Raw genomic sequence first — 13,172 nt, 5'->3', positions numbered from 1 at the left:
CTTTCTCTCTTTGTCCCTTCCTTCTCATCTCTCTAAAAATAAATAAAATCTTTTAAAAAGATAGTATAAGGACATTTTTATTAACATGTTCAACAAGTGTGTGAGCTCCCAACACTACTAAAGGAAAAATGTTGTCAAGGCTTATAAAATATGTAAGCTCCTTTGTAACATACCTGCACACAGGCACAAGGCCAAAATTTTAAGAGGAAACGTGCCAAGGGCCCTTTTTGGTTCAAAGGCGACCAAACTACTGTATTGAATCTAGTCATCAGTATAAAATTTAGTAACAAGTAGAAGATGAATTTTATATACATTTGATAGGAAATGTGAAGTTCTTGGATATTAAACTACATAAACTACACCAGACTAGTTTCCTTTGATGTAGATGATCTATAATATTTTCATAAAACTAAGGGGATAATTTATTGCAAAAAATATGTATACATACTTGTACACACACAATGAATTCACATCTACACAACAAAATATTTGCAGTAATTATCTCTGAGTGATGTGTTGATTATGGGTAGCTTTTATTCCATTCATTTTCTATTTTTTTTAATTTTTCAACAATGGACATATATTACTAATATAAAAAAAAATGTGGCTTTAAAAACTTAATGAGCGCCCTGGCTGGTGTAGCTCAGTGGATTGAGTGTGGGCCTGCGAACCAAAGGATCATGGTTCGATTCCCAGTCAGGGCACGTGCCTGGGTTGCAGGCCAGTTCCCGGCAGAGGATACATGAGAGGCAACCATACATTGGTATTTCTCTCCCTCTCTCCTTCCCTTCCCCTCTAAAGATAAATAAATAATAATAATAATTTTAAAATCTTAAAAAAACTTATTAAGCATAACTCCAAAATATACAAAACAAAAACACTGTGAGAGGAGGCTCTCAGCATTCACATCTAAACGTGAACTCATTATAGGTGGGGTAACGGTGACAGAAGATTTGATTTTGGTGGTGAACACACAATACAATATACAGGTGATGTATTATAGAATTGTACACCTGAGCCCTGGCTGGTGTGGCTCAGGGGATTGAGCACCAGCCTGCAAACCTAAAGGTTGCTGGTTTTAATCCGGGTCAGGGCCTGTGCCTGGGTTGTGGGCCAGGTCTCCAGTTGGGGGTGTGCAAGAGGGAACCAGTTGATGTATCTCACACATCGATGTTTCTTTCCCTTTCTTTTTCCTTCCCTTCCCCTCCCTCTAAAAATAAATAATAGCCCTGACTGGTGTAGCTCAGTGGATTGAGCACGAACCTGCGAACCACACAATCGCAGTTCGATTCCCAGCCAGGGCACATGCCTGGAATGCAGGCCAGTTCCCAGCAGAGGATGCACGAGAGGCAACCATACATTTATGTTTCTCTCCCTCTCTCCTTTCCTTCCCTCCCCCCTCTAAAGATGAATTAAAAAAAAGAATAATATCTAACAAAAAAAAAAAAAGAATTGTACATCTGAAAGCTATGTAATTTTATTAACCAATATCACCCCAATAAATGCAATAAAAAATTTAAAAAGCCCTGGACAGGTAGTTGAGTCAGTTAGAGCAGGGGTCCCCAACCCCAGGGCCACAGACTGGTACCACCTGTGGCCTGTTAGGAACTGGGTCACAGAGCAGGAGGTAAGCAGCAGGTGGGCAGGCGGGTGAGCAAGCTATCCAAGCTTCATCTGCATTACTGCCTGAGCTCCATCTTCTATTAGGGCAGCAGCAGCACTCGATTCTCATAGGAGTGTGAACCCTACTGTGAACTGAGCATGTGAGGGATCTAGGTTGCACGCTCCTTCTGAGGATCTAATGCCTGGTGATCTGAGGTGGAGCTGAGGCGGTGAGGCTAGTGCTGGGGCGCAGCGGCTGCAAATACAGATCATCAGCAGCAGAGAGGTTTGACTGCACAGAGACCACAATAAATCAACTGCTTGTGGACTCATATCAAAACCCTATCAGTGAGTGGCAAGTGACAATTAAGTGGCATCTGTTGGCAGGCTATAAAGCCATCCCCCCACCCCCATCTGGGGAAAAACTGTCTCCCACAAAACCAGTCCCTGGTGCCAAAAAGGTTGGGGATTGCTGAGTTAGAGTGTTGTCCTAATACACCAAGGTTGCAGGTTCCATCCCCAGTCAGGGCACATAGAAGAAGCAACCAGTGAATAAATAAATAGAACAACAAATTCATGTTTCCCTCTCTTTCTAAAAGTCAATCTATCAATTAAAAAAAATAAATGAATAAATGTGAATTCATTATTCAAATACTAATGCTGAAGGTAATAAAACATTATTTACTAATTCAAAAACTGAAGAACGAAGCAACTGATTCAAGTTCCAATAGCTGGCCAGAGAGTATCAAACTGGAGGTTCTCAATGACCAAAAAGTGGTACCATGAAGTGCTGGGCTCTGAGGAAGGAGCAGAATAAAGGTAAGGGGCCGAATGCAGCCTAAAGCTGAGATTTTGGTGAGGAATTTGCCCTGCCTCTCCCTTGTTCCAGAAGACATGGAAAGCTATGATTTAATCTTTTAAGGACCTACCTCACTTTCCTTATTTATAGGGAAGCCAACCTTTAGCAAGAAGACCCCTTAAATGCATCTCCACCCTGCTGACATTTACCTACATGCTTATCTTTTTTCACTTTCTTTCCTGAACACTTCAGTGGCCAAAACAAAGCCTATGAAACATTCCAAGATATGACAGTTGCTGTGCTCTCATTACTGCTTTCCCCTTAGTGAAGATCCCATCAATAAAAGCTATTTATCATTTGCCATATTTAAACCTTGCTGTTTTACTAAAAAGCTGTTTTACTAGCTTATTGTGTCTCTATCCATTTTCCCATCCCTTTCACCTGACTAAATTCATGTGCACTCATCATATTCAAAATCTTTTTGTGGGGCTAGGTGCCCTTGTGCAGAGCTCTCAAATCATTCCATTTAGTCACTGCCATGGAGTTTCTGTGTCCAATTGTGTCAATAGATTCTGAGCTCCTGCAGGCAGAGACTCAGCACCCCTAATTCGCCTTTGTACCCCAAGCATAGTACCTGGGACATTATACACACACAACACATTCTGACTCAAGTACTGGTGCTCATGCACCTAGAAACAGAGATCCTATTTCATCTTGGGTATAAATCCAGAGCTCACAGTTATTCAAATCAGATCCAGCTGAGATTTTTGCCCTGTCATAGTTATCAAGAGCCTGTTCATCTGAATTTCCTCCTTTCTCAGTCCAGCACCGAGAGTACTTCCCTACATCTGGACTTAAATGAAACCTGGCTCTTCCTGAAAAGTGCTCCCTTGGCAGCTTCCTCATGTACACGAGTATGCTGCTCATTCCCTCACATTCCATGCGCCCTGCCTGTGTCAGTGTCCTCTTCTGCAAACTATTACTCCTTCACTCTCATATAAACACTTTCTCTTTGAAGGTACGTTGTATTATCACCCCATACCCCTCCTAATTCAGGTAATTTAACAAGCCCCACTATTCATTGTATTTGGCTACCTGGCTTCTCCCTTCCTCACTTCTGGTTTGTTTTCATTCTGAGGCTTCATTGCCCATGAAAACTATCCACATAAGCTGTGGCTTCAGTTCTTTGACCACCTCAACTGAAATATCCTTTGCCCCCAGCAGGCCCACTATCACACCCTGCACCTGTCTTCCCAACTGCTATACTTGTGAAATTTCAAATTCAGAATCATTCACTGACCTTCAGTCCCTTGGCCCTTCTAAACTCCATTATCAACCCCGTCTTCACTTCAATCCCTAGGCAGTCTAGACTCTGTGGACCATTACTCTGGTCACTTTTCATGAGTCCTTAACATTAAAAAAATTAATTTTTAGAGAGAGAGGGAGAAAAAAATCCATCAACTTGTTGTTCCTTATTTATATATTCATTGGTTGTACGTGCCCTAATGGGGTCTCAAACCTGCAACCTTGGGATATCAAGATGATGCCCTCACCAATTGAGCTACCCAGCCAGGGAGAGTTCTTAACCTTTTCAGTTTGTCATCCTTTTAGTGCACAGAGCAAAACCCCAATCCTAGATCAGTCAACTGCCTCCTCCCGTCTCCCTCTCTACAACAGAATGCCAAGTGTTGCTATAGGCAACCGTTGGATCACTCTGACTGCTGCCACTACATACTGTCTCTCAACGCGACCCTCAAAGCTAACTGTAACCCTCAGTTTGCCTAGTGAGTTCTCCATCTTGTTCTGTATTTCATACTTCAGCGTTTCTCCACTTTCCTCAAACCTAGTACTTCCCTCTCCACCTTTAGATGATGCAAGGAAAAAAAAGAAGACAGGAAGCAGGCACTCCCTGTTTTTTTCCCCTAAAACCTTAAAACTCACCTGCATGACAATCACTTTCTTCCTGATGTACTTAAAATGTTACAGATGTGCTTCTACCATCTAAGGCTAAAATCTCATGTGTGCTTGATCCCATCCCACTGGATCTTCATAGGGATTTTCCTCCATCATATATTTTCTCTTCCTCCCTCCTTTCCATATTAATATTTTACTATGCCCAAATTTCCTCATGCCCAACAACCCCTCCCAAGACACAATTCTTACTGTGATCTCATATCCTGTCTTCTATGTTCGGCTATATTCTTCCCTATTCAGTCAAATTTCTGCAAGACGTGTTCATTTTTTTGTCCCTACTTCATTTCCCACTTCCTGCTGACCTCACTGCTAAATGGCTTCTCCTCTCATCAGTAGATTCATATGGTTGTTCTTCACACCAAACGTCTTTTTTGCCAGGTCCAATGAATTCAGGCTCATCTACTGATTCCTCTGAAAGACTCACATTTCTGGGCTTTCTATCCTCTTCTACTTAACCCTTAATGGGATCCCCTTTTCTCTGCTATTCAGTAATCATATTGGTGTGTCTCTTAGTTCTCTGCACCTAAATTCAGAATCCCTCACTGACCTTCAGTCCCTTGGTCCTTCTACACTCTCCAGTATCAACCCCATTTTCCCTTCAATTCCTAGGCAAGTCCAGACTCTATGGACCATTACTCTGATCACTTTTGCTGAGTCCTTAACATTAAAAAGAACTTTTTAATTGGATTTTTAGAGAGAGAGAGAGAAACATTGATTTTTCAATTTTTGCTTACAAAGCCTCTCCCTTCTCAGTCCTATACTTTCCCTGGACAATCACACATAGTACCTTAATGACATTACTATTGTTTATTATAACTAAATCTTTAGGACAGATCTCTCCTGCTTCAGATCTATAAATCCAACTGCCTACCGTTTATCTCCTCTTACATATTTCACGAGATACTCAATGTTAAAATATATCTATTCCGGAACTAATCATGTTCCCTCTCCCTACACAGCTTTTCTTGCTTTGTCCTAGTAGCTTATCTCAGTGACAAAAACCTAGGTTTTCATTCTGCCTCTAATTTTCCAATTCAAAGCACTTAAGTCCTAACAATTTTACTTCTTAAAAACCTCTGAAATCTGTTTTTCAATGTCCACTGTGACAACTTAGTGCGGTGGGTTAGAGTGTTAACTTCCCTTGGTTCAAATCCTCACTCCACTGTGTCATCCAGCTGAGTGGTTCTGGGCCATCAACAGCCTCTTCAAGCACCTCGGTTCTCATGGCTAAAAATGCATTACCTATCATTATTAGTGAAGACCACCATTACCTCTATTTTGGATTATTCTAATACATGATTTTCAACCTTTTTCATTTTGTGGCACTCATAAACTACTTACTAAAATTCTGCGGCACACCAAAAAATATCTTTTTTGCCAATTTAACAAAAACAGGTATCATTTGATTGATTTACAAAAAATAACAATAGTAATTACCTACCCTTTTTTTGCTCCAAAGTGACTTTTTAAAAAATCAGGTGCCTATATCTGTATATAAGGATTTCTGGTATCAACCAATCAGATGCAACCTTATTATGCCATGTGACCAGTAAGATGCAATTTGTTTTATGATTTAATATTTATATTTCAAGGTGGCATTCACACCAAATGGCTATTGTGATGGCTGTTGTCATTTTTTTAATTTGACAATATTAGGGAAAAAGAGATTAGTGCCACTGACTAAATACTCAGGTATAACATATATTTAAAAATTCTTGCAACACACAGGTTGAAAATCACTGCTCTAACAATAGCTTTAATTTTTTAAAAGATTTTATTTATTTTTAGATAGAGAGAAAGGGAGAGAGAAAGAAAGGGAGAGAAATATCAATGTGCGGTTACCTGTCACCCTGTGCCCCCCACCCACTGGGGACCTGGCCTATAACCCAGGCATGTGCCCTAACTGGGAATCAAACCAGTGACCTTTTGGTTCACAGGCCAGCACTCAATTCACTGAGCCACACTAGCCAGGGCTGCTCTAACAATATCTTAAGAAGTCTTCTGGGCCCTGGCCAGGTAGATCAGTTGGTTAGAGCGTCATCCTAATATGCCAAGGTTGCGGGTTCAATCCCTGGTCAGGGCACATACCAGAACCAACCAATAAATGCATAGAACAAATAATTGTTTCTCTCTCCCTCAAACACCCTTCCTCTCTTTAAAATCAATTAAAAAACAAACAAACAAACCAAAAACCTCCTGTCTTCCAGTCTGGCCCGTCTGCAACCCAATCTCCTCATTGCAGCCAGTAATCTTCCTAAAACACCAATCTCATCATGTTAATCCTTACTTAAATCTTCTTAAAGGTTCCCACTATTCCATTCCAGGGAATGTTTGAAATCCTTTGCAATGCAAAATGCACACAAGCTTTTTTTTTCCTCCCAGGAAGAATCAGATAGGAGCAATCAGGGTGTTGCAAGTTCTACTTAAGCAGAAAGGCTAATCACAAATAATGTGAACTCCAATCATCATGTTATAATCTGCCCTCCAAAAGGAAGAACAGGTAAAGATTATCCTACCAAACTACTGTACAGTTTTTAAACTCTGGCTTCTGTATTAATTCCTTATTTCTCCTTTTCCTCTACTCTGCTTGTCACATGCAAACCTTACTGAACTAATTATAGATCCTTAGACTTACCACATTATTTCTTGCCTTTGGGATTCTGCATATGCTGTTTTCTCTGTCTACAAAGTCCTCTGACCTCTTCCTCATCATACATATAACACCTGGCTAGATCAACTGGTACTTCTACTTACTTTACTTCTCCTCTTGAGCATCACTTCTGAAAGCCTTCCTAACCCTTAGACTGCTTAGGTGTCCCCAAACCAGGTCCTTGGCTTTCATACCTACCTTCACCTTAGCTGTTAGGTATTACCTTCATTTTAGGAGCTAGGTGTTAATCTCATTCATAGTGGCTTGTATTTAGAATTGAAGTTCACTAAGGACAGTGACCATGCCTTGTTCACCTCTATATCACTAGTGATTACTATACAGTCCAACAATATCTGTTGTATAAATTATTGAATGTGCATTCCTTGCACACCCTTTTAATTAACTACACCTAGAATTTCTTTTTACACCTAGAATTTAAAATGCTATACCTAACTAATCATATCACCAGTTTATAAGACCCTTTAATGTGGAAGGGATTTCTTGTTATATCCTATGGAAGGACTAATCTAAATACAGATACACATTTTGTAAAATGCAAATGAACTTAAGTAAGATTAATTAGACTGCCATGTTTTATAAAAAATTTTAAAGATTATATTCAGGAAAATTCTAACACATAGTGAAAAAGATGTAATAAAAGGAGGTTTTTTTATTCAAAGGTGTAACTGGATAAGTAGATTTGTTTACATCCATTCTTGTGAAATACTTTTTAAAAAAATACAACCAACTTCTTTGTAGCAGACACATACCTCAACTATGATGATCTAATTTTTGGTGGATAATGTACATGATTAGGCAGAAATAGGTACGCTCACACTGGTAGATTAACTATCAAATTCTCAGTCAAAACTCCGTTTGTGGCCCCCACTTCTTGGTCGATTTCTATTCCCACTTCGTCTTCTACCATCTTGTCGACTTGCTGACCGACTTCCCTGTCGACTCTGTCTGCCTGCCCGGCCACCAGATCGACCACCTGACCGACCTGACCGACCTGACCGACCTGACCGGCCACCTGACCAACCACTCCTCTGTCTGGAATTAGAAGACATGTTTCCATCATAATATTCTTCGATTTCGGGTAACTTGGATGGCACTGACAGTATCCAGTCTGAATCATGCCACTCTGCCTGTTGGGGGAATTTATAGGATTAATATAAACGCAAAATAAAAACTATAAAAGCAAGCACATGAGTACAAGATAGTTTTTTTCATACCTATTGGCTAATAGTAGCTAAAGGCCATTAAATTCAAAATATGTGAAACCAAATTTAAAACCAAGAAAAAACCCATTGAAAGCACATTCACTAAAGTTCCTAAGTTTTAGTCTTAGGCGAAACTCTCAGGCCCATTTTGAGACTCTCAATTCATATTCAATGTATATATTCTGGGGTGGAGTGGATGAGGGTATAAGGGTGATAAATGATAATGAAAGAAAAACACAACAAAATATAAACTATTAAATATACGTTCGAAAAGAGGATACTGATTTCTGCACATAAAACAAGTCATTAATAAGTAGTGCATGGCTATCAGTAGATACATCAACAGACACAAGGAGTGAGAGCTGATAATGGAGCTTAAAACCTATAAACACCAGCTTGGGACTAAAAAAATATAGCCATTGAAAATGATTTGGTATCAGGATAATTCAACATAGACAAATCAGCAGCTCATATGAGCATCACTGTGTTATATCCTGCTACATTAACTGTTCTTCATTGTGATCATAAGTTGCCAAGCGAAGTTAATACTAAAATAACTTGTTGTTAAGAGTGAGCAGAGACAAACACCCATATACACCACTGACGGCAGTATATGACCAAAACCTTCAAAATATACAAACCATTTGGCCAAGCAGTCATCTTTAAAAATTAATCTTTTAGAGCCCTGACCAGTGTGGCTCAGTTGGTTGGGTGTCATTCCACAAAGTAAAAGGTCGCAGGTTCAATTTCTGGTCAGGAGACATGCCTAGGTTGTGGATTCAGTCCCCAGATGGGGCACATGGGAGAAGCAGCCAAAATATTGCTCTCACACTGACGTTTCTCTCTATCTCCCTCCCTTCTCCTCTCTCCAAAAACAATTAAGTAAAAAAATTTTTAAATTCATCTTAAAGAGATAAACATGGCAATGTATAGTTAGCTACAATAAATTTCAGGATTGACCTGTTTATAATAGTATGTTAGTGGAAATAATCTAAATGTCAGAAAATATGACATTAAGAAAAGTTTGACACCCGTAAGGTCAAATGTCAGGGGGCCATTCAAAGTAAGTAACTGTACAGTTGACACAGAAATGTATTGACAGTATGTTCTGAATTTCTGAAAGACTCAAAAAGAACACTCCCCTCTTGTTTCAAATTATGTAGATAAATATGCACAGGGGTGCAACAGACAAATTCTACACTGTAGGAACCCAGTGGACAATCTTTCTTCAACAGATAACATATAAGAAAGTTTTTTAAAAAGAGAGGGAAAAAAGGGAGAATCTATAGATTAAAAGAGACTTAAGAAACATCAAAATATAATGTATGAGCCTCATAGACATATTAAAAAATACTTAGGTGACAACAGGGGAAATAAAGTGTCCTTAGCATTATAAGTATATGGTAATATTTATGGTTGAAATGACAGAATACCTAGAATTTGATTCAAAAGTATAATACAGAAGAGTGGGAAAGTGGATAGAAGTAGACGTCAGGAGCTGATAATTGCTAAAGCTGAGTGATGGGTACATGAGAATTTTTATACATTTCTATTTTTTCTAAGTTTGAAATTAGTTATAAAAATATTTAAAATTATAATACAGAATGGATTTTTTTATGCTAAGGAACTGTTAAATGATTTAGGCATGATAATGACGTTGTGACTCCCATCCAACTACTAACCAGGCCCGACCCTGCTTAGCTTCTGAGATCAGACGAGATCAGGCACGTTCAGGGTGGTATGGCCATAGACAATGACGTTGTGACTATGTTCTTAATTCCTATCTTACGGAGATACATACTCAACTCTTTAACAGATAAAAAAAAAATTAAATACCTGTAACCTTTCCGACTCAGCTGTGGGAACATCAAAGCAAACACCCTAAAGGCAAAAATAAAAAGTTTTGTTTAGATGCATGAGTTGATTTTTTTTACAACTAATATGCTAATACTTGATGGTAATCTTTATATTCGCTACAAAAAAAAAAGATCAGGTGTGTTCCATGATGGCTTACAGGATTAAAACAGCTAATACACAATAATGAATGACAGACTGGCTGCTTATTGTATTTTCTAAATCTGAAAAGTAACTAAACACAATATCTAACCAGAATCTCCCACTACTAAGAATCCAGAGCATATTCAAGAAGAGTTTTTGTACTCCAGAATCCAGAGCACAACAATAATGTTGTTCCATGTCCTTGATAAAATTATCTAATAAATTCATTTAGAATTAAGTGCCAGAACGTTTCACTCCCAAAGAGCTGCAGTGTTTAGGAGATAAAAAATTATCCAAGATGTAAGTGTTTAGCAGATGTAATGCAAGTTTCCTATTTGGTCTTAATTGCCAGTTAAGTTGAAGGCTAACTTAAACTCAAGTACAGCAACTAGCTTAGCCTGAATGATCTCATTATATTTTCCCTCCCCTCCACATTTTCCTGAATATGTATATTTGTCTCATTCTTGCCACAAATCTTTTTGAATGTAAATAATATTAAACTCTGACATAATTATTTCCAATACCCAATCAAGTAATTAAATTCTAAGTTAAAAGGAACTTCTGTAGTAAAGTTAGATGAATAAATATAACATCTTTTCTCAAAACCATTAGAAGATATCAGTCACTAAGATTATAGAGAGTTTAACTTTGCTATTTCATAAATGTATTAAAATACTTAGTTCACTTCATTATCCCCTTTAACAACCAATAGCAAGCTACTCAAAAATCAATATTATGCCCTGGTTGGTGTGGCTCAGTGGACTGAGCACCAGCCTATGAACCAAAGGGTTGCTGGTTCAATTCCCATTCAGGGCACATGGCTGGGTTGTGGGCCAAGTCCTCTGTGGGAGCGCATGAGAGGCAACCACACACTGATGTTTCTTTTTCCCTCTTTTTCCTACCCTTCCCCTCTAAAAAGATAAATAAAATCTTTAAAAAAATCAATATTGCATATTCCCTAAATAACAGAGATGTTTAGCTGTTGCAATCATAAGTTACTAGGTTGACCAAAAAGTCTGTTATGTTTTTTTCATAGGATGGCTCTAGTCATGCTTACTTGTCTTTAACATTATTTGAGACAATGTTGTTAGATTGTATTGTGAGAACTATTACATCAGCATGCCTTTTTAAAAAAACATACAAAACTGATAAATTTTTGTGCAGCCATTTTAATATGGAAAATGGAAGAAGATATGTAATATTTTCGGCATATTATGCTTCTTTATGTCAAGAAAGATAAAAATGCAACTCAGACTTCTGGTCAAGATGGAGGTGTAGGTAGACACACTTTGCCTCCTTGTGCAACCATAGAAAGAATTACAACCAGATCTCAAAATTATTAACACCCAGAACTGTCAGAAAATCAAGCTGTATGGAAGTCCAACAAACAAGGATTTTAAGAAGACACATTCATTCAGACCGGTAGGAGGGACAGAGTCGCAGAGATGGGCAGAGAGGCGGTGTAGAGCGGTAAGGCTGTGGTAGCGGCAGAATGAACAGGAGGATATCTTGGAGTGAGTAATCCCAGACCCAGGCCAAACAACAAAGCTCAGGGTTCCAGCATGGGGAAGACAGATCCCCATTACCTCTGGGTGTACAAACTAGGGTGGGAGAGTTGGAGCAACAGAAGAAACTGTCAGATTTTTGCCACTTAAAGGACCAGCACAGTCTTAGAAGGTACACAGACCCACTCTCTCCAGGATTCACCACTGGTGCAGCAGCTGGAAGGGCACCAGTCATACATATGGAGGGGGGGGTGAAGTGACCAGAAACAGGGCAAATGCTGCCAGGAGCCAGGTGGCATTGTTCCCTCTCAGAATCCTCCAACACACAGCCACAAAGCAATGAAGAGGGTTGCCCTGCTCTGGTGATCACTTGAGGCTCCACCTACACAATTTACAGGTGCCTTTTCTATATAGGCCATGCTACTAAGACAGAGAGTAAAAGCAGCTCTACCTAACATACAGAAACAAACACAGGGACGCAGCTAAATTGAGACAGAGAAAATTTAACAAAACCCCAGAAAAAGAATTAAGCGAAATGGAGATAGCCAATCTATCAGATGCAGATCTCAAAACAATGGTTATCAGGATGCTCAGAGAACTCCTTGTGTATAGCAACAACATAAAGGAAGAAATGGTCACACTAAGTAAAATAAAGAATAATCCACAGGAAACCAACAGAGAAGGGAAGTAAACTGGGATTCAAAACAACAATGTGGAACAGAAGGAAGAGAGAAATATTCAACCAGAACAAAAAGTAGAAACAAGAATCCAAAAAAACCGAGGATAAGCTGAGGAACTTCTGGAACATCTCCAAAGGTGCCAACATCTGAATCATAGGGATACCAGAAGGAGAAAAGGAAAAGCAAGAAATTGAACACTTATTTGAAAAAATAATGAAAGAAAACTTTCCTAATTTGGCAAAGGAAATAGACATACAAGTTTAGGAAGCAAAGACTCCCAGACACGTTGGATCTAAAAAGGAACACACCAAGACACATCATAATTAAAATGCCAAAGGTTAAAGATAAAGAGAGAATCTTTTTTTTTTATTTTTAGAGAGAGGGGAGGGAAGGAGAAAGAGAGGGAGAGAAACATCAGCGTGTGGTTGCCTATTACACCCGCTACTGGGTACCTGGCCCGCAACCTAGGCATGTGCCCTGATTAGGAATTGAACCTGTGACCCTTTAGTTCGCAGGCTGGAGCTCAATCCACTGAGCCACACCAGCCAGGGCTAAAGAAAGAATCTTAAAAGCAGCAAGAGAAAAACAGAAAGTTACCTACAAAGGAGTTCCCATATGACTATCAGTGGATCTCTCAAAAGAACCTGCAGGCAAGAAGGGACTAGCAAGAAGTATTCAAAATGCTGAAAAACAAGAACCTAACTTAGATTACTCTATCCAGCAAAGCTATCATTTACAATG

General features: G+C 39.1%; 1 protein-coding gene and 1 non-coding gene across 7 annotated transcripts in view; both read right to left on the bottom strand.

The window, feature by feature from the left end:
- Positions 1–6,762: 6,762 nt before the first annotated feature.
- On the bottom strand, positions 6,763–6,898 carry LOC119038219 (U8 small nucleolar RNA). Its single transcript, XR_005080380.2, has one exon. It is a non-coding gene; the product is annotated as a U8 small nucleolar RNA (small nucleolar RNA).
- A 768-nt stretch (positions 6,899–7,666) lies between these two features.
- Positions 7,667–13,172, bottom strand: part of DDX50 (DExD-box helicase 50) — a 30,054-nt gene continuing 24,548 nt past the window's right edge. For all 6 annotated transcript variants that reach the window (XM_037130615.2, XM_037130616.2, XM_037130617.2 and 3 more), the window contains 2 exons: positions 10,085–10,129; positions 7,667–8,173 (listed from right to left, as the gene is read on the bottom strand). In XM_037130615.2, the coding sequence (XP_036986510.1) occupies positions 7,886–8,173; positions 10,085–10,129 (333 nt within the window). In that variant the 3' untranslated portion in view covers positions 7,667–7,885. The remainder of the gene's footprint in view (positions 8,174–10,084; positions 10,130–13,172) is intronic.

This window comes from Artibeus jamaicensis, unplaced genomic scaffold (genome assembly GCF_021234435.1).
Source record: "Artibeus jamaicensis isolate MK-2021 breed Jamaican fruit bat unplaced genomic scaffold, CSHL_Jam_final contig_332, whole genome shotgun sequence".
NCBI lineage: Eukaryota > Metazoa > Chordata > Mammalia > Chiroptera > Phyllostomidae > Artibeus > Artibeus jamaicensis.
Note: the sequence above shows the minus strand (reverse complement) of the source record. Positions and strands in the feature narration are given on the sequence as shown.